This window comes from Drosophila ananassae, chromosome XR (assembly GCF_017639315.1).
Source record: "Drosophila ananassae strain 14024-0371.13 chromosome XR, ASM1763931v2, whole genome shotgun sequence".
NCBI classification, from domain to species: domain Eukaryota; kingdom Metazoa; phylum Arthropoda; class Insecta; order Diptera; family Drosophilidae; genus Drosophila; species Drosophila ananassae.
In genome coordinates this window covers 13,334,264-13,356,475 of record NC_057932.1, presented here as the reverse complement: position 1 = coordinate 13,356,475, position 22,212 = coordinate 13,334,264, and the positions used below count along the sequence as shown (strand labels likewise).

The following is a 22,212-nucleotide window of genomic DNA, read 5'->3' as shown; positions in this document are numbered from 1 at the left end:
GATGCAAACATTTAGTGGCCCCTTTTAAATATGCAAATGGATACTCAAAAAACTATTTTATTATTCGCCAGGCGCCCACATACACGCACTTCCTGGAACACAAACTTTTTATTTTTCTATATTTCTTGTCTACTTTGTTTTCCTATTTTTCCTACATATACTAAACATATTTATTTTATTTTTTTTTCCTATTGTGCCAAGGATCCCGCCCTCAGCAGGCTCTTTAGTGTTATGACCTGTTTACGATGCCATAAAAGCAAAGAAAACGAAAAACGGGAGACAGGAGACAGGATTCGTGACACGAGGAAACATACATAAATAATAGCCGAGTTTTCACCTCACTTTCCCGAAGGAAAGTCTAAGAAAATCTAGTTTTGAATCCTTAGCACTACGAGGTTGGGTATACTCCAAAAATTATACTTTATTTTTTTAGCAATTAAAAATTAGGGTGTTTGAAATTATTTCATGGACATATTTTATAGTCAAAAAGTAGATGAAACTAATGGATTTTAAAGGAACAAATAAAGGAAATTTATTTTCTATCCAACTTTTAATATATTTTTATTAATGCCCGTATCCCTTATTTTACATTTATTTTCAATGGAAACTAATTCTCCATACATCCAATGGAGAAGTAACAATTGTAAGACCTTTGCATGACTTTAGAATTTAAACGCAATACAGTTGACCCTCGTGTTTTCGATGATTGCTAGAACTCGAAAACAGATTTCCCGCTTTGAAATGTTTACCAAATCGACCCCAGACCCCAGGAAAACCCCTGGAAAAGCCGGGCGTCTACCGTCTGACATTGAATAGAGCAAATGCCTTTGTATGAGGCAAAAATACAACAAAAAAAGTCCTTCTGCCACCGCGAGAAAAAGAGGGTCCTTCGAACATTGAACATTCCACATGAACACCATCGACATCATCGACAAGCTCTGCGAAATGTCCGACCAATAAGCCGCCTAGCTTGGCCGTAACCGTAACTGAACCCGGCTCAAATCATGTCAACTTAGCCCACCAATGCGAAGAACCCCTCCCAGGACCGCATGTTTTCATACCCTGGGAAGTGGGGCATATGCACTTTTGGGTAATGATTCTGCGGACATTTTTTTAAAAGGTTATACAAATTATAAACATGGAAAAAGCATTTCTTAACGAAAGATTTAATATAACAGTGACTAGTTTTTTAAATATACAAGTTAAGCGATTTAAAACTAATTCTACTCATCGGTAGACTACAAATCAAAATTTACAGCCTAACAATAGACTTAAGAATGAAGTCCAAATTCGTTCATGATATATATTTTAAGGGAATATAATATTTAAAACTATTTAAATTCTTAAACATTCAATATTAGTATTTAATATTATGTGAAATATAAATCTGATATAAGAAAATCTTTTAAGAGCAGCGCTAAAAAATATAATAAACCTGTCAAATACCCTAAAAATACCGGAGGTATTCCCTTCTTCGATTCCTTTATCTTTTGCTCCCATTATAGTTTTTTGAATCCTTTTCGCCCCACACTTGGATCTTTGCCATTCCCCAGATTGCATATTTGCACAGGAAACGGAAAGCGGAAACTGTTCTGTCCTGTCTGGATGTCCCGGGGATGCTGTGGGGGATTCTGGCCGAGTTTTGGGGGAGGAGACAGTTCGAAGTTTTCAGGACATTTTGTGTCGGAAATTATTTGCTTTCTTTTTTTTTTTTTTCGCTGGCCTGGTCAAAGGTCGCGAAATCTTTTTGATTTCCCCAACTCGGAGTTCTGCAATTTTTCAGTTATTTTAAATCATTTATTATTTACGCTTCGCTCTCAAGAGTTCCTTATTTTGTATTTATTGTATTTATTTTGTCCAGCTGTTTATGGTAATTGGATAAATATGTTCGAGTCCAATGGTTTATTCAATTTTTATTTTCCCACCATATTCTATGGGAAAAGCTTTCAAGGTGCATTTGCTTTGCACCTGAATGGAAATCAAAAGCCTCGAACCAAAACCTTGATTAATCTCAAATTGATTGATGTTTATGCAATAATTTAATGGAATTTTTTATGACTTGCTCGCCCAAAGGACACAACATTAAATCAAATAAACTAAACGAGCTTCAGTGAAGAAATAATGTGAGAGTTTTAAGCCAATCATGAGTTCATAATTATTAGTTAATTAATTAAAATAAAAAATATTCTTTAGTTTCTAGTTAGCTCTCATTCCGTTTATTTCAAAATGTCCTTAATTTATATTCATTTTATTAAATTGGCTGTGTTTGAAGAAAATGCAATTCTCATGCCAAATATCCCCGTATATATTCTTTGGAGGATCCTGTATAGATGCTGAAAAAGTCTTATGTCCCATATAAAAACATTTAATTTCCTAAAATGTTCATAATTTATTTCATGAAATATGTCCTCTTCAAGCATTTGTTCCTTTTCTCTTCATGTTTAATCTTTTTATTTGCTTTGGTATAAACTTACAATTTACACTGGCATAACCTTAACCCAAATAATATATTTTCTTTACCATTTTTCTGTCGATTTCTGTTTGGTTTATGTTTTTTTTTCGACCACCCGAGATTGTTTATATGCTTGCCCCCTCTGTTGGCTTTATTGATGACACAAATGGGTCATTGGTTTCTTAGAGGAGGGCTGTCTTCGGCATGGGATTGGCCATTGCAGGCCCATAATGATAACGTGTCCTGCGTGGAAAAACAAGGAGCAAAAATTAAACATTGAATGCGGCCAAGCAGAAGAAAAGTCGCAAAAGTCGTTCATAAGCCGGCCCAGAGAAAGCCACACAAATCCAATTGATCTATAAAAACTCACAGTAAAGATATAGGTCGTAATGTATATATATAAATAACATTACATACATCTGTATATATATTTCAAGGTGCCTTATTAAAAAGCTTTCAGCCCTCAGACACCAAAACAAAAAGCAGCAAAACGTCGATGCCTCTCCTGTAATTTTCCAATGAAAGGAAGTGTGAAATTGTGCCGTTATTCATTATATATACATGTACCCTGATACTCTGATAGATATACATATATATCCTTATATAGATATATATATGTGCTGGCCATTTGGCCTAGACCAGGAAGGCCTCGGTTTACCTCGCCTCGGTTATTGTAAAATTGAAATTGAAAACAAACACACTGCCCCCCACGGCACAGTGGTTCCACTTCCCATTAAAAATACCACCAAAAAAACACAATCTTTATTTTCTCTTGATCTTTAGTGTCATGTATTCATATATTTCATATATTTAAAGCCACAAAATGCAGGATTTAAATGTTTAAGCTTACATTTACCTAAAATACAATTTCTTCAAAATAAACTTTCCAAGTCTATTGTTAGATTTTCATTTAAGATGAATCAATTAAATAGAATTAGTAATCAAAATTTTTTAGAAAAATTTATTTAGTTAGAAATAGTTTAAAAAAATAGCTCCGCAAAAAGATATTTGTTTGAACTTAATCTTCTCGTAAACTGCGATATTGCATACTACGATACTACTGCTATACTACATGATGCCCGGTACTTCACTATATTTTATATTCTATATTTCAATATTTTATTCTAGAAATTCAATTTTTTAAACATCGAATCAACATTTTATTTTTTAATATTAAGTTTAACAAAAAATATATTGATCTCCCATTTTTATGATTTAAATGTTTTTGTCATAAATTTTTTACGAATATCATATATTTTATTGTAATATGAATATAGTTTATTAATATCGTAAAAATTAAAATCGACTTTTTTAATACTTTACTTTTGTTTTATAATTATTTAAAATTATTTAACTATGTATGTTGTACATTTTTGGACACTGTACACTTTTGAAGCTCACGAAAAACAAAAAAAAAAAGACAGATGAGCCTGCGAGCGGGAAAATATCAGGGGTATCGGGGGCATCCGACTGGGGTGGAGCTTTCAAGATTGTCCTGGCCAAGAGTGTGGATGAAAGGGGGTTGCGGGCTGTGGAGGAAGAAGCAAGGGCGGAAGCTGGATACGCATTGTTGCCTGTTTGGTTGCCAAGAAAAGAGCGCCCCTGGCCGACTTTTGACTTGTGTTTTTACAGCTGCTATATGAACGTGTGTGGGTGTAATTCTTGCCAAAAGCCCCCCTCCAAACCTACACCTAGTGCGTTGGAAAATTTATATGCGTTGACAAGTTGAGCGCCAGGCCCACGAACTTTCAGAGGTGAAAACACTCAGCTGGAGGCGCCTCCCGCCGAGGCAACATAATACATATATATTTTAGAAGAATCAGGGGCTTAATCCAAATGGGGTTGCCATGGTTAGGACTCTGCCATTGCCGTCCCAAAATAATCAAGAGTGCTTCACACAATTAACTTTATTGAAATAATTAAATAATATTAAGGGATAGTTTCGAGAAGGACTCTACCAACCCCTCTTGAACGACGCCTCTGTAAGGAACCTAATCACGTACCAGAATTTACCCACACACACACAGCAGCCAGGACAGCAAAGGACAATCAGTTTTCCAAACAAAAGTTTTGCTTTGGCGAAATAGTTTACGGTTTCATATTTCACATATTTTCAAATGCAAATGGAGATTGGACAGGAAGCGAAACTATGCCACCAAAATTATCAAGAGTTATATTTTTTATAAGCTTTTTTTCAATTATACATAAATTCTATTATACATGAATTATATTCTTAGCATTTCATATAGGGAGATCAAATTATTTATTTTTATTATACCCTTGCAGAGGTCTGTCTGTCTCGATCGTTTCTGTTTCGATCGTTCTATGACAGCTATAGGATATAGTCGGCCGATCCTTATGAAATTTGTACATAAGATATTTTGGCCAAATATAACATATATGGGAAGTTTCAATCCTCTAACTTAAAAAACGCTAAAATTATGGCATTTCCGATCAATCAGTTATATGGCAGCTATAGGATGAAGTTGACCGATCCCGGCCGTTCCGACTTATATACTACCTGCAAGGAAAAGAAGGATGTGTGCAAAGTTTCATTTGTGCAAAGTTGCCAAGCCACTCGATAGCTTTTAAACTGAGAGACTAGTTTGCGTAGAAACCGACAGACAGACGGACATGCTCATATCGACTAAGGAGGTGTGATCCTGATCAAGAATATATATAGTTTATAGGGTCGGAGATGTCTCCTTCACTGCGTTGCACTCTTTTGACCAAAATTATAATACCCTCTGCAAGGGTATAATAATGCATCCGATTGTGCGAATAAATGTCATTAAGCCAGCACATGTCGCAAGCCTCTACGACAAAGTAAACCATTTCGGTGTTGTTATTGGCCCTCTGTCCCAACGATTAACCGAAATGAAATGACCATCATGCTTAAGCGGCGTCGTGATAACCGAACTATTGTGGCCAAGGGAGTTGGGAGCTAACATTAAAGTTAAAATTATAATGAATAAAGCAAAATTGCTCAAAATATTGGAACATTTCGATAGCTATATGATAATGAAAGAAATTCGTTGCGAAAAACGCACGGCCGCAGCTCTAATTTGTCATGAACGGCCTCTCAGAGAAAAATTTTAAAAATATATATTGAGTTTAAAATAACTGAAAGGGAGTAAATACGGAATGTTTAACCAAATTTCTTTTCGGTTTAGCACTGAAAGAACCTTCCAGAACCTCGATTATCATAGGGAACTTAAATATTGGGAACACGAAAAATAGTGGCTAAGATTGTGATATTGTGTTTGGCCAAAAAATCTCTCACAAGCAAAGATTTTATCCGAAAGAAAAAAATTATTTACTTATTCTTACAACCGAACAAAAATTGCCAAGCCAAACATAGTAAAGAACTTCTTGAAAAGTATACCATTAAAAAAATCGATATTCAAAAATACTTTTTGCGCGAAATTTACGTCTCCTTACTTTTTGAGCACATCTTGTATACTTCATGAAAAAATACTCGGTATACATATCTATATTCGGTATACATATGTGTGTATATAATGTAACTCTTCTTGTTGGTAAAATTTTTACTTTTATTCGAAAATGTAAACAATGATGACAAGCACCGCAGTCTCCTGCTCCATCCGAAAATTATCTTGAAGTTTTTGTTCGTTTATCCTCGCTTCTAGAATATAATATTATATTTCGAATCGCTTATATTTTATTTAAAACTATTTTAACATTTTTTTTCAGAGTATTTTACCGAACCAATTGAGCTTTCTCTTTGGCAGATTAAGCTTTTGAACACCTTCAATTATCTTCATTGAACTCGCCGGAATTTGCAGCCATTAAAATTTGTGGAAACATAAAGAATTTTTGCTAGGTAAGTCGAAAACATAGTTAAATTGAAACTTGAGAAATGCGATTAGGCCCTTTTTATGTTTAGATACAGCTGTTCAGATCAGCATTAATCGGATGGTGGATGTGCTTTGAAAAAGGCTGAATGAGGTTAATGTAGGCTCAATGAGCTTTAAGTAAAAATGTAATGCCATTTACCAAGCTAATCGTATTGATAAATATTTTAAGACTCTACATTACAAAGTCATTGTTGGACCGTGATTTTGGTAAGGTAGGTTTTACGGGTTTTACCTTTTTGGGCAGCATTGAAGTCACGTTCACAAATAGAATAGGCCAATTAATTTTGTTGTTGACAAACTCACCGTTTCGTCCAAATTCTCGTCTGCTTCGAACTGATCAATATCTATTACATACACACTGCACTTATACCATCATAAATAATCCTAATTGTATAATTAAATAAATTTGGTATCACGTACAATGTCGCAGTTGCACTTGCATGTAATGCAGTAAATATATACTTCTATGGATTACGTCTGATACCATTATGAGAATTTCACTTTATTTTGAAGTTTTTAAAACGTTCGTTCGGTTATAAGAGAGAAAAAGGATAAAGTCTGCAATTCCTAATAAAGTGCATGCATGGATTAATAAAATTATAATATTCAACATTATAGTTACCCAAAAAAAAATGAATACGTTAGAATAAATCTCAATTTGTAACTACACAGCCACATAAGTAATCACCAAAAAAAATCAACTGAAAAAATTGAATTGAAAATGTTCACACCGAATTTTGTGTGCAAAAGTTTTATGGAAACCGAAAAGTTACGACCACTCATATTTAACCCCTTAGCCATAATCGAAAATTCAATCAACTTGATTGTCCATCACCCCCTGGTCCCCCACCCCAGGCCATTTATGACTGTCACCGCCACCCCCCTCCCTTTGGCAATGATCTGTGTTGAACTTATGAACTACATGGCGTATGCGTAATGTTAATATTCAGACAACTACAAACTTTTTAAAGCAGCCAAGTATTCGTTGGGAAAAAGGATATAGAATGCGGCTAATAGGGGAGTGGGGACAGGGGTGCTGAAGTGGGGAAGGGCTCAGGGGAGTGGGGCAAGGCGATGAAAGTAAAACTTTCGCATTTCGTGGGCGACATCAATGTGGCCACAAAATTGTGTGGCGCCAAAGTCAGGGAACCAGAACTAAGGGTACTGCAGATAGAAAAAGGAATAAAATCGAAGAAAAATAGGGAAGATTGACAAAAAAATTACTCTTGAAGTAAATATTTCTTAGTCAATAATATAAAAAACTATTAAAACTTTGTGAGATCAAACATAATGTAGCAAAAATATCGAAGTTTCTATGTTGCAATTCAAATATTTTTTTGATAATATATAAAATAAAATATGTAAGACTTATTATCGGTGCTTTATTTTTTACTTAATCAGGAGTTATATTTTAATTTTTGTTGTATTTTTTACAGTGTAACAAATCAAAGGTCGTCCAATAGGGAGGCTCTTTTTAGCTCTTTTTGGCCACCATTTGTTTGTTATTTCCGCTGGCCACTTTCTAGGGGCGGGAGAAACGGCAACAATTTTCCCGCCAAACCACGAAAACCACCCAATACCCATTTCCCCATGATTTCTGCACGACTTCGGTCTCTGCTCTCGTTTAGCTGCCATTTGATTTGTAACAAACATTTAAGTGGGCAGCACAAGAAAAATCAAGAAAGACTATCAATTTAGTTAAAGACGATGTTAGAATACTCTTACTTATATTTTTCAAGGCCTATTTATAGACTTTTAGGAAGAGTTTAAAGATAGGATTGTCCTTTTGACAAATATTATGAAATTTCCTTCTATAAAGAATATAAAGTAAATTAAATATTCTTTTTATCTTCATATTTAAAACTTTAAACCTCAAAATTATCCATCTTAAAACCACTTTAATTTCCAATTGGTTTAAGCATTGTAAGCTTAAGAATATTCGTAGCTTAATTCAAACAAGTTTCTTGTTCGCGAAATAATAAGCAAACTCACTTTTGAATAAACTACTCCATTCCAACTGTTTCACAATTTAAAATTTTTTTTTATCAAATTAATCAACAGACACACGGACAAATAAGCCAAAATTATAGGACTAGGAGTCCAGGGCCAAAAATAATCCCTTCGATCTTAATAAAGACCCGTCTGAAAGGGTATACCAGGAGAAAACTTTTCCAATATAGAGTGACACACAATGGATGTACGAAGCAAAGGTCCACCCCACTACAGAAGTCCTCTCCCCCTTATTGCCCCTCAACAGGTTACCACAAAAACTGTCAGCAGACAGTAGAAAACTTTTACATCTCCGGCCCCGAGAATTTCTAGTTGTCCGGCCAAAGTTTTTTCCGTGTTTTTGTCGTCTCCGCCGCAATTGATTGAGTGTTTACAGCGCCATCTAGCGTTTAAGTGCAAGTTCACTAGAAATTTTTCCATTTTTTTTGGGAGGGCGTCGGGGTACTACCACTTTTTGACAGGTTTTTTTGGGGTAGCACATGACATCGAACTAACAGGGAACGTAAATCAAATGAAATTGATTTGACAGTTCAATTATGGGCGTTATTTCTTCGGTAAAAATTTTAGAAAATAGTCCTTAAAGAAATTTAAGAAGTGGTTGCTGGCAGAGCTTGAAATCTAGCTTATTTCTTGGCAAATAATTCTGTATGAAAAATTTGGACGATTGTCCTGTCTGACTTTTGCCATTGTCCTAGTGTTAATTTGGCAATTTCTAGTCCTCGCACCTGCCCAACAAAAGGACAATGGTCAGTTGGCAGAAGAGACAAAAAAGTATAGGAATAAAAAATACATTCAGACATGAGCAATCGGTTCGTGTGATGGCATTTTATAATCAAAACTCTTTGCACGTTTTCGGCTTTCGGCCACAATTCTGTCTCCTTTCGTCCTTCGTCCACTTGACTTTTATTTTTTGCACATTTCGTGGCCCATTGTTTGGCTGGAGGAGAACTAAAAATAAGAACCGGGAAAGGACAATGGTGAAACGAAATTAAAATGCAAGCCAAAACCCAAGATGCATGTGATGCCTGGATGTCCAGGATTCTCAAATGGAAAGGACGATTGCACTAGAGATGGTCAAGGCATGAGACCGAAAGTCAAACAAGTTCTCCACTGCCCTCTGAAATGCATTCCTCAAAAAAATGTAAAAATAAAATAAAAGGAAAGCTCCTATCTTTCAACCAGGGAAACTGTTATATTGAACATTTCATATTGCAGGAAAAATTCCCTGAGGGAGTTGTCAACTCACCAGAATGGCTCAAATTGATTTGAAAACTTTAAAAATTATTTTTGGTTGGTCATCCGTTAGCCTGAAGGCAAACCAATCTAGACATGTTTGTTGGTAAATATTTTCTGTTGCAGCAGGAAAACAAACAGCCATAAAATAAAGTCTTTTAAGTTAATGAAAGGCTAAAATTCTACCTTTAGGAAAGACACACAATGTGTCTTAAAGTTTTGTGTAGTATTTTATTCGTCAGGATTGATTAAAATTGTATTTATTGATTTGAAGATCATCTTATTTAAAGTACTGGCTTTAAACTTTGCTCATATCCTTCTTACCTTTGGACGTATATAAATGAATGATCAGAAATGGCATAACTTTGTTGTTTTTTAAGTTAGAAGGATGATAAGGACCTTATAAAGATTTTAACATTCATAAGGATCGGCCGACTACATTCTTGTAATTAAATCATTAATTGTGCCTTTATTTTTTATAACTTTATGTGTGTAAGTAAATCGAACTGATTCACCATATTTAATATTCGAAAGATTGAGGCGTAAAAAGAGCATACAATTAAATTAATTTTTGTACTTCCATACATGTATCAATCATACCTTCGATTATTTTTTACTTTTAATATGTGAATGAGTTCTTATCCACACTTAATTTTGTTGCATTTTTTATGCATTCTTAATCATATTATGTAAAATCTAATCGTAAATTAAACGTTCGTTTCATGTATCTTCAATGAGTTCCTAATTACATTTTTTATGAGCATTTTAAAGAATTAAGGTCCAGTAGCGTAGATAGGGGGGGGGATCAGGGGGATCAATCCCCCCCTTGGGTCTGAGAATTATAAGATGATATAATCTCAAAATTGAAAAAGAAACACATTTTTACGCGATGACTGTGCAGTACAGCATTATTATTATTATTATGGCAGATTGCGGATTATTATCGTAGTGTAAAATAAAACTTACAAAAAAACAGGATATTATTCTGAGTCATATCCCCCCCATATCAAAAAGCTATATACGCCACTGTTAAGGTCTTATTAATACTAGCTAACATTAAAATATAATAATTTATAATATCCTAGCTCAGTACAAGTAGATGCTTCACATATGTATACATGTATATATTCAATAACATTTAAAGGCTTTTTTCTGATGAAAATTGGCCTCATCTTAGCGGTCGATTAACCGAAATGCATCCAATTGAAATGCAGCCCAATAAACGAAATCGTTTTTTATGAAACCGGGAGAAGCAGGCCACTCGAAATGAATAAGCCACATAAAAATCGAATGAGCAAGGACTATGGAGCCAGACTAAGGAGCAAGTAGCAAGGATATTGCCCGCCTTTGGCTGACCAAGCAAAGTCGAGCGATAAGTGCAAAAAAGGAACTCAAGCAGGACTACCACATCCATTCATCCTTCCTGGCACGCACGACTGAGCACACACGACAACTCTGGGAACGGGGCAACTCTGGCAGAAACTTTGATTTCTGCTGCTGCCCCCTTATTTTCCTCTGCCCGGCATTTCCATCGTTTTTCCTTAACTTTCCTGATTCTGTTTGCCAGCGAAAGTGACTTTTCCTCAAAAGGACTTCTGATAATCGCGGAGCGATGAAGGGGCCCAAACAGGACACGTTCTCATCCAACTTTTGGGCGTCTAGTGCTTAACTTGCTCATCTAAATTTAGTGCTTAAATGCCAAGTTTAATATTCAAGAATTAAATAAAGTCCTATTGGAGCTTATTTTTCTTATGCATTTCATGAAAAATAAATGATTTTCTTTGAAGGATATTTTCTTCTTTGAGCATAATAATTAAGAAAGAATGGGCACTGGATGGAAATAGTACTGGAGGGCATTAAACGGCTTTATGGACTATATGATATCCAATATTCCGTGATTCCCAGTCCTTCATAAAAAAAAAGTCTCTCACTTCATTCTAATCAAAATAGTTACCCTTGACTAAGCTTTAAGTGGCTTTTCATTAAAACCATTAGGTTTATCCTTAATTGTCCTGCCTTTATGACATGCATATCCTTGGCTGACAAGAGAGCATGAAAGAAAAAGTCACTTTGCGGGGCTCGAACAGCTTTTTATCAAAATAATTAGGCAAAGTGCTTGTGTAAATTTGTGCACTTTAATAGGAGGTTTAACTCCTGGTGTCCTTAGACTTCACAATTCCTAATGGACTTTTTCAGCATTTTGTTCCAACATTTTGCCATGTGTAAGTCGGAGGTTTTTCTGCAGCGCTTTAACCAATTAGGAAATTACTTGTGTAAAGTGTTTGCCACAAAACAAAACAAAAAACCATCAGAAGCAGTAATAAAACAAATGCAAACGGGAACTTTTGACCGGGCTTAAAGTTTAACCAACGATCATTAGCCATGTTGGCTTCGAGTTTTAGCCAATCTGGCCATTTCCCGTCCGCCCTTTTCCGCAGTCATTGGCCAAAATCAATGCAAGGGCTTGAAACTTTCAAACCGAGTTGAGAACAAAAACTAAACAAAAAAAATTTGCAAGAACCCCAACCGAACTCAAAACTATTGAAATCAATAGAATTGATTTATTTCCAGTGCTTTAATTTCTAGTATTCCAGTAGTTAAGCTATTAGGTACTTAATTTCCACATAACATCCATTAATTAAACGAACCACTAATCAATAAAGCTGCGTCATTTTTTGTCTCTGAGGAATGGCCATTGAAACTGTGTCTTTTTTAATAATAGAGTATTCTTTGAGAAATTAAAATCTATAATAATTAAATTGTATTTTTCACTGCATTTTTTGAGACATAAACACTGATATCATCTCCAAGCGATTCATTTCAATCAATAACTTTTGGCTTGAAGCTGATTCTCAATTCCATTTCTAACTAAAAACTTTTCTTAAAAAGACAATTTAAAAAAATGTTGAATAAACTTAAAGCTTATATAGTATAAGCTTAGGGCCAAGACAAAGATTAAAACCAAAAATCAAAACCAACGAAACCAACAGCCAGCGACCGTTTCGAATTTTGTTGCCATAGCCAAAGCAGATTAAGTTTTTTAATTAATTCTTTCTAGCCGGGCGTGCAACCGGAGAGGGGGGCTGGGGCTATGGAGGGTGGTGACTGCGGTCTTGGTTTTTTACCAGGGGCGGGGCCAAGGGGGATGCCGAGGGATCTGGTGTAGTCGCCTTTAAAGTCAATTAGTTTCATAAATCCGCGTTGACACATATTTGATTAAAAAGTTGTACACCCGCCGCCTCCACCACCAAATAATATAAAAAAAATACCCAAGCTGCCTTACGAAAGAGAAAGGTTTATGAAAGAAAAAGAGAAGGCAAGAAAATGATATACTGTATATACAGAAAATTTGATTTTAATTACAGTTTGTCGAAAGTTTTCGCCTTGGTTTTTTCTTGCTTATATTTTTTTGGGGCAATCAAAAAAGCATCTTGCATCGAAAGGAAAACATGGGAAAAATGGGTTAACAAATTAAATTTGGCAAGAAATCTGTTGACTTTTTTGCTTTCAAATTTTTGTTGGGCGATTTTAAATTAAAATTGTAATAAAAAAGTTTCATTTTTAATTTGAAGCTTATATCTCCCTAAAACTTTTCAATTTTACACTAAAGATCTCAATTACTCATTAGTATTTATTAAATAATCAATACACGGTATTTACTAAATATATAAAAATTTTTTTAAATCATTTTCCCCATTTTTTAAAAAAATTTTGTTTTAACTGGCTTAATAAAACTATATTTATTTTATTTCCTTTTTTAAAACCTTTTTTTCAATAAAAGCAAAAATAATAGATCCATTTTCCCGGACTGTAAAAAAACCTCAACTATCAAATGCGCTCAATAAGAATCTGTGCTTTTTGAACTGAATTATATTTTGGTTCTGTTATTTTAATGGATTCCGCGGTTGCATTGCAAATATCGAGGCCCGGTGACTTTAATTTGTAATTACATTTTTGTGGCTTTCGGCGCAAATGACCAATTTGAATAAAGCAGCCTTTTTGACAGCAGTCGGAAAAGGCAAATAAAGAGCGAATTTTCTGCGGCAGTAAACTGTAAAGGAAGAGGCAGGGGCTCGGGAGTGGAAGGAGTGATAATAACGATATCAAGTATACGCCATGGTAGCCAGCCTTTTGACAGCCTTTAGCCAGCCCTTTCGCTGCTATGCAAATAGTTCAATGACAAACATATTTAATTTATACACACACTGCACTGCACATCAGCGTTTTCCTCTAATGGAAATCGTTTGGCAAGGAGTCGGCAAAGGACGAATGAGGGCGGAAAAAGCGGAAAGGAAAATGGTGGAAATTTTCCGACATGGAAATCGAGAGCAAACAACGGCAGAGAATGTCAATAGAAGAGGTAGCTGCCTCTGTGCAGATTTTTAATCGAGCTTATCGAGCCCTGCCATATTGCTTTTAATTTTGTATTTACATTGCTCCAAATAAAAGTTTTTATTTTTATGAGAAGCGAACAGGTACTAATTTTATTCGAGCTTCACATCCAAGTTTTGACCATTTTTTAGTTTGTAAATGTTCAAAGATTAAGATTAAGAAATAAAAAAAGCGTCTCTTAAATAAGTTCAAGCTACCTTTTTTTATTTCTTAATCTATTGTATATGTATATTTACAAAACAAACTAAACTAAATCATAAGTGTCATAGTTATGTTCCTTCGTCACTTAAATTTGATCAAGTCAGGGGATAATTAGGATTCTGCTCTTTTGAAAACATAACTTGTAGAATCAATATATTTTTTACATTTTAATCATAAAACTATATGTACAATTTTTTACACAAACTTTATGTGTGTTCGTTACTGGTATTTTCATATTATTAGTTATTGGAATTTAATGAAAAGTCATCTTTACATAAAAATACCCTTACTTACACAAAAAAAAAAACAACAAAAAAGAAAAAAAACAAATCTTTTGTGCTGTGATTATTTAGATTTTTCGTAGCTGTGCTGCTGCTTGTCGCTATTTACCAGTTTTTGTTTGTGGCGTGTGGCAGTTAATTAATTATTAATATTTAATTCAGAACAGATGTTGCCAGTTGGCTGTCGATTTTCTACAGGATAAAATGGGATGCCTTAAGGTCCCAGCCTACCAGCCTGCCAGCCCTGCAGCCTTTTTCTCCTTTTTGGATTTTCATGTACTTTCTGCTTGGGTGACTTTTATGATTCGCATTCGGCCCATAAAAAAGCAATTAGATTGAACACAACGCACACATAAAAGCCACATGAGCGGCAACATTGAGGCCCCCCCTTTTCTAATTGAAATAAATGAAATAATCAGCCCAGAAAGAGGCTTGTCACGGCGTACACCCACCATCCCTTCAAAATAATTGACTCGGTGACAGGCGAAATGGAATTACTCTGGTCTGGTTGAATTTCGCTTTTGAAAATCGAGTCAGAGTTTGGGCTTTGGGGTGAAATTTGCATTTGCGGTTTCATACGGCCCATGGACACAATTCACAATTCCATTGTGCTCTGCTGCAATCCGTGGCAAACTCATTTCGAGGGGCCGGAGCAGGCGGCGACGAAAGGATGGCCAACTGGCGGCCGGGGGCGGAAATGCAGATGACAACGCGGCGTATACGCAATCTTGCCAAGCGAGCAACAAGCCAAACTGACTGCATGATTGACTGACTTCAGGCACTGAGAGAAATTAATTGACTTATAGCATTGTTTTTTGATACTCTATTTTCATAATTATTATTTAATATCTTTGATAACCAATTCCAGAAGCTATTCAAACTTAATTTCAATAAAGAAAATACTTTATTTTTTTTTTTTACTATCTTGTTATTAAAAATTGGAAATGATCTTTTTAGCCTTTTGGTTAGTTTTATTCATTTTATTTAATACGATGGTACAGCATTACAAAATCACTTGGAAATAAAAATATTCAAATATATTACAGATCTTGATAGATACATTTATTGCAAAAAATATTGCCTCTTTATAATTTAAAATTCAACTTAAAGTTTTTTTGTAATTATTACCAAATTTCCCTTACATATATATTTTTTTTTATATTTTTCATAAGAGTTTCGGGCAGTCCATCGATTGAATAGAACGAGTGCATTGTGCCTCGATATATGCAAAGCTTGAGCTGTCCTGAATCGAGTGAAAGGACATAATTGAAGGATACCCATTCCCATTACCATCACCATTTTGTGGTGAATGGGCATTAAGTAGATTAGATGTCTATTCCACGATCGATTTTAGTTCCATTCAGGGACATCCTTCATTAAATCAGTTGAGCTAATGAAATGGGGATGTGTCGATGCGATTAATTACATCATTGATTATCCTGTTAATTTCCGATGATATGAAGGGAGTGCTTCCTTTGCTTTATATACATATGGTTTATAAAAATTGATTTCTTGAAAATATATTTTGTTTGATTCTAATAGTTTCTGCCAATCAACCAATAATTTCTCGTCTAAAACTAAAATCAAAAACCAAGAATCAAATATCTCAACCGCTTTATAAAATATATTTCAATTCTCAACCGCTTTCTCGAGCCACTCAAAGAAAGGAAAAAAGAAGGGAAGGATGAAAGGACCCCCATCGGGTTTCTCCATCAACTCCTTGGCAAGTCGGGATTGTTGTGAAGTGTTTCAGGCCTCAAGTGGCCCCCACAATGGACACTTTTCACTCGAGGAACTAACAAATTCAATTTCATGCCCGCTTGCCCTCGTGACTTTGGAAAATGGCGGAAAAGTCAGGGGGGAAGTGGGCTGAAATCGGAGCAAAATCAAGCCAGTTCCGGTCGTTCAAATGGAGCCCCACTTTTTATTTGCCCCTCTAATCCATAAACAGTTTGGCTTTGAGCGGCGAAGCCGTAAATCAAAACAGCTTAAAATGCTCAACATAAATCGTTTTCGTTTAGAAAACCAAAACCATTAAGTCGCAGTTAACCACCAGTCCATGAATACTGTAAAAATGAATAATAATGCCATCGATAAGAATAAGAGACAAACAGTTCATAATTATTGCTTGATTTAATTAAAAGTGCCATGAAAATAATTCACTGTCAACTAAGTGGAAATTTGTGACAGAAGCACTCGTCTGAGCTGAGTGGGCTAGTCGATGTTATCTGAATAATTTATGTATATCCTCCACTATCTGCGGAATATATTCCATGTAGTGTATATAAATAGGGGTAGTTTATTGTGTCACTCTGTCAGTTTCTATGCATACAATCTGGCCAAATCATGACTCCAATTTTGTTCTGCAGATGCAAATTTCATGGCATTGAACATATTTTATGTTTATGTATTATTTTGGGAGGGCTTTTCTTGCCTATAAATTGTGTTTTATGCTTTGAGTAAATATTTATATATAATAGTATAAATATTTACGCAGTAATTGGTTCGGCAGTATAGCACTAAATTAATATTTTTCTCCTCTTAAATTCATTTTATTTTTTAACTATGGCCTTAATTCTGACTAAATGGAAAACCTTATTTTTTTCTAATGGTCCTTCACACATCATCAACAACTTTTTTTACCTTGACTTAACAAAAAACAAAACCTTGCGCTTATCTTGGATGGCTTTGAGAAAATACTCTTGAAACTCAAGATCCACAATTCCAGCATCACTCAATTATACGACGTCCTTTTGTGTTCGCTTGCCCTTTCCCCATGTATATTTTTTGTCGGTTTTCATCGTTTGTCAATCCCCCTGGCCGTCCTTTCGGCGCATCCTGCTCGCATCGGGGTGTTACTCGCTTAATAATATGTTAATTGACAGCTTAAGCCAACTGTCAGCGTTCGGTGCGTGCCATTTCAGTTTGAGTTGCACACATGACAGCACATATGTATGTCTCCTCGATTAGTCTGGCTGTCTGCCGTTCCTCTCCAAACCCAAAGTAGTTAGAGTGTGATGACATTGAACAAAACAAAAAAACATAAACAACAAAAAACCAAACAAAAAATAAAACAGGAAACAGGAAACAACTTGTATACAAGTGTTATCCTTCAGCGACTAATTGATGCGGAGCACGTGGCGTATACGTAATGTTTCCCCTTCATGTCCATGTGATTTGGGCATCAATGTTATTTATTAAGGTATGCAAATGTGATGAATGTTTGCCAAGGCCCACTCCCGTCCCTCCCAACCCCACATCTCGCTACCCATGTCCGTGTGCTACTGTGTAATGGAAGTAAATTAATTTTGCATAATTTTTACACGGCCATGCAGATGATGGTCAGTGGTCCATATACTGTGGAACTGTTTTTTATACATTTTACTCCAGCTTTACTTTTTAGCAAGAAAATCCCTTTTTAGTAAGAATATAAAAATTATAAAAATCTAAAGTTTTTGTTTTTTTATTAATTAAGATTCTTAACTTTGAGGATGACTTCTGGAAATTATGTTTTAAAACTAAACAAAAGTGTCGATGGTTTATTTTTCAAGAGACACTTGGGCCTTATACTGAAATATCTGAACTTAAAATATACGTATAGTTTTTCTTTTGCCTGTTTAACTTTTTTAAACTTTTTCGAAATGACTGGTAATAAACTATATTTTATTTAAAAAAATTTATTCATTGCCGTATTAGAATAATAGCTCTTATCTATATAATTAAGTAATACAATTTTTTTTTAAATTCTATATATTTTCTTATCATTTTGTATTATCCAAAGTCCATTCTTGTTTGAAAGGCTGTTAGTTTTATTTTTATGTTAATTTTTTCTTCGTATAGTCATGACTATACTATCATTTAAAGTACTTCTTTTAGTTCTGTAAAATTAAAATCAAATATATAAATAATTATTTCGTGGGAGTTTTTTTTTTTAATTTTCCTTTTGGAGATATGGAAAAGGTAAAAATAAATTAGAGTACGCACCCAGAATCGATCCACCAGCCAAAGCCCCATTTATGTGCCTTATTACGGTGAGAATTTTCATCATTGAGATCGAATGTGGCAAATTTTAAACCCTGACTTAAGATGCTTGAGTCCGCAGAACACTCGCTAAGTGTTTTCACAATATAACCTTCACTTTTACTACCCAAGACAAAGTTGTCGCACCTTATTTCTTTAAGTTTTCCCGATGGATACACGAAAATAATCAACTCATGGGGATTTTTATTGGTCAGAAGGTGGAGTCGTTCCAATCCGATGAAGAAGCCCCTGGTTTGTATTGTACTGACATTTCCAAATCCACTTGTATATTGCTCTAACGTACGATTAAATTCCTTTGAATTAAAGGGTTTACGGTAAACCATCATCAAATCGGATGCCAAAATCTTAGATGAGCGACAGACCACTTTGAAAGACTCTGTGTTTGGGATTTGAATATCTTGGACTTCAAAAGCGCCATTTGAGGTTGGTCGACACCGATCTGTAAGAGCTAGAACATTTAATGTCGTATTTTCCGAATTAGGGAGCTGCAACATACCTTCGGTTTGTGCCTCTGTCTTTGTTTTTGACATTTCTTCATTTATTTCATCTCCAAATTGATTTTTTAATGTCCCGAGCTCACATTTTTTTTTTAATTCTAAAATTTCCAGATCCTTTTTTTGGCTATTTAATTGCGATTCCTCATATTGACGATTTACTTCCTAAAGTTGAAGCAGCAAATTTGAGTTTTTTTCCAGAACTTGAGTATATTTATCCTGCAACTGAAAGTACTTTGCATCTTTGTCCTGACACTTTTCAAAATACCGCAGTAGGGGCTTAACAATGGGATAGCAAACCGCGGCACACTCTTCTTCCATTTCATCCGATAAATAGCAGGACTGAGGAACTTAAATTTAGAAATTTAAAATTTTCAAAATATTATTATTACCTCCTGTTCATATCCTAGAGAGGTAGAAAAAAAATAAACTGCCGAAACGAAGATTACTGGTAGGATCATTTTTAATCTTTCCGCTTAAACGAAACTTTTGTGTTCAGAACCCTGGAAGAATTTCAACTGATGCTTTAAAACTCATGGCTTCGCAATTTTATTTCATTTCCCCGACCTTTCACTTGAGCTGTAAACTTTCTAATCAGGATCAGTCTTCGTGCGAGTTCTGCGAATCAGCGCACATCTATGAAAAAGTCACATCCCATAGATAGAATGCGTACGGGTGTGATGTCAAAGGCCAAAAAATAATTGATTAGCAAGCATTTAATATTTTGCTCGGCGACTTCCTAATACAATAACGTGTTCATTTAAACTATTTAGTTAGAAACATATATACTCTAATCAAAGCTATTATTTAAATTACTTAAATAACGTCTAAGAAACCTTGACTTTAACCAATTTCATGGTTATTTTAATAATTATTTAAAAGCTCTTTAAGAAATAAATATTGTGGAATAGCTTGGGAACATTATTTCTAAATTTATAAATATTATTGCCAGAAAATAACTAAGAATTAATTAAATACCTTATTTGTTTAATTAAAAACTCGATTATTCAAATGATTCATAATTCGAATTCGAGTTAATTCACATTTTGGTTTTTACAGGTCAAAAATAATCTAAACGTTATAGTGGGTTATCTCTAAGTTTGTTTTTATTCCAGCTTTTATTCAAATCTTTTTGTATTATTTCAAGTTATTTAGGTATGTTTATCACTATATAATTTTGCAAATTTAATAAATTTGTAATAAATCAGTTTTTAAAGAAATCATTTCATTCTAATTTGAAAACTTTTTAATGCATTTCCTTGGCAGTTTGGTTTTTGAAGCCTCAATTTTCAAGCCGCAACCCACTGTGGCTAATATTTTACTTTGAAAACACATAAAACCAAACCAAAACATTCTCCCACACACATGGGGTGGGTCGTGGGGATCTAGGTGGCGGGTTGACCTTGACTGTTCTCGTCCATCTATTATCCTGATGGAGATGGGGATTTATTTGCGTCGCCTCTATGGCCACGTATCTATATCTGCACATCTTTGTATCCGTATCTCGGCATCTGTATCTGTATCTGCATCTAAATTATTTATTGCTCTACTCCAATTTGTCTCTTGCAGGCGGACGAATAAATAACTCACGGAAATGCAAATTATGCGGTGGGCGTGGCTGGCATTTGATACAATCAAAGGATATCGATAAACCCAGAAGGGGAGAGTGACCTGTTTTGGGAGACGGGGGCAAATTAAAAAGCCCCGCCTCGCCTCGCCTCGCCCCGCCCACGCACTTGGCCAAAGATAGATTGTGAGAGAGATATTGAAAGAATCGATCCGAAAATGGGCAACCTTCGGGTGGTGGCCCTATTGTTGGCCATCCTAATTAGCAGCTGGCCCAGAGCCTCTTTGGCCGCCACAAGCCAGAACGGCGGCCCAGTAGATGCCACTGGTGGCAACTACACTAACAATTACAATGCGAATGGCAACGGCAATGGGAATGGGAATGGAAATGGGATTGGGATTGGCAGTACCAGTGGCAATGGCAATGGAAATGGAAATGGAAATGGTAGTGGGAATAATTTCCCATATTCCTCGGACCACAACGCCAACGATTCGATGGAGTACGATCCGGAGAGTGTGGCTCTCGAGCGGATTGTGTCCACGATAGTGCCCGTATTTTTCGGCATTATCGGATTCGCTGGACTACTCGGCAACGGACTGGTCATACTCGGTGAGTACTCAGCACGGAAAAGAAAACTACAAATATTGCTATATATTAAAAAATTACTCAATCAATATTAGAAGCCAATATTAGATGCTTTATAATTTATTTTGAATAAAAAAAAAATAAACTGATTTAATTTTAGACTTTGTTCTTTAGCTTAAAACAAAAGATTCTTATTATAACAATCATTATGACACAATGTGTGTAAAATATTTACTTTACCTTTACTTTTTTAGGAAAAAAAAGATTCTTCTTTAGATTTAGTTCTTAAGCGAAAAGATATTCTGTTACTCATTCAAATACCAACCAAATACACATATTTAATTAAGAATTAGAGAGCAGCCCTAAAACAAAATTAATCTAGACACAATTACACCAGCAACGAAGCTCTCCATCAATATATTAAAGCCGTGGTCTGGGCTTAAGCAAAAATGTTCTTGTGTGGCGACCTGCCTGGAGGGCTCCGCTCCCCATAAAAAAAGTCAAACTCGCATCCGACCAGCGCTTTCATTAGCGACCTCTGGCAAATTATGCGTAATAATTGCAAATGAAGCCGGGTGCTAGGGGAAGGCCATAAAAACATAAAAACGACTGCAAGAGCTGAGCATTCAAGCGGAAGCTAATTGATTTTTTATATCCCATTACGGAAGGAAAAAGCGCACAACATCCAGGGAAGGAGGGGAGTCTCAGATCGTTAAGATTGCAATTCTGAAAGTATTGCAAAAACGCTTAATAGGCTGGCAAAAATACACATTAAGCTGCAATTCATAAGTCACTAATTAATTAATTAATTGAATAAAAGTATTTAGGTTAAATAATGTGAAAGGATAGCGTTTTGGAGAGATAACTAAAGTCGTTGATAAACTTTTATATTTTCTAGACTTTCTTTTGGACAAATAATCCAATTATTTCACAATAAAATGCCTATTTTGCTTGAACACTTGATTTTGTGCACAACCAATTTAAGGCAAATAATTGAATCATTTCTCTGTCCTTGCCCCAAAAAGAAGGCTGCATCCGAAAGAACCAGAGACTTGGCAAAAAAAAAGGGTTAAGGGGG

At 35.2% G+C, this 22,212-nt stretch overlaps 2 protein-coding genes across 3 annotated transcripts in view; one reads left to right on the top strand and one right to left on the bottom strand.

Moving 5' to 3' along the window:
* LOC6505298 (allatostatin-A receptor) overlaps nt 1–22,212 on the top strand; it is a 123,517-nt gene that overhangs the window by 66,062 nt on the left and 35,243 nt on the right. Inside the window, exons 4-5 of the mRNA XM_001965676.3 lie at nt 6,167–6,296; nt 20,552–21,158. Coding sequence (XP_001965712.1) covers nt 20,768–21,158 — 391 coding nt within the window. The 5' untranslated portion in view covers nt 6,167–6,296; nt 20,552–20,767. The remainder of the gene's footprint in view (nt 1–6,166; nt 6,297–20,551; nt 21,159–22,212) is intronic.
* LOC116655050 (angiopoietin-4-like) lies at nt 18,141–19,481 on the bottom strand. 2 transcript variants are annotated; one of them, XM_032452035.2, is made up of 3 exons: nt 19,375–19,481; nt 18,985–19,324; nt 18,141–18,936 (listed from the first exon to the last, which is right to left on the bottom strand). In XM_032452035.2, exons 2-3 carry the CDS (start codon nt 19,016–19,018, stop codon nt 18,419–18,421), a joined length of 552 nt encoding a protein of 183 aa, XP_032307926.1. In that variant the 5' UTR covers nt 19,019–19,324; nt 19,375–19,481; the 3' UTR covers nt 18,141–18,418. The 2 variants fall into 2 exon arrangements, with proteins under 2 accessions (XP_032307926.1, XP_044573378.1); XM_044717443.1 differs by having other exon boundaries at nt 18,141–18,927.

What these genes read in the sequence shown, in the direction of transcription:
- LOC116655050 (XM_032452035.2), bottom strand. Translation starts at nt 19,018, where the DNA reads ATGTCAAAAACAAAGACAGAGGCACAAACCGAAG. An exon ending in GACAGAGGCACAAACCGAAG is followed by an intron (nt 18,937 to 18,984) that starts GTATGTTGCAGC and finishes TAAATGTTCTAG; the next exon opens with CTCTTACAGATCGGTGTCGA.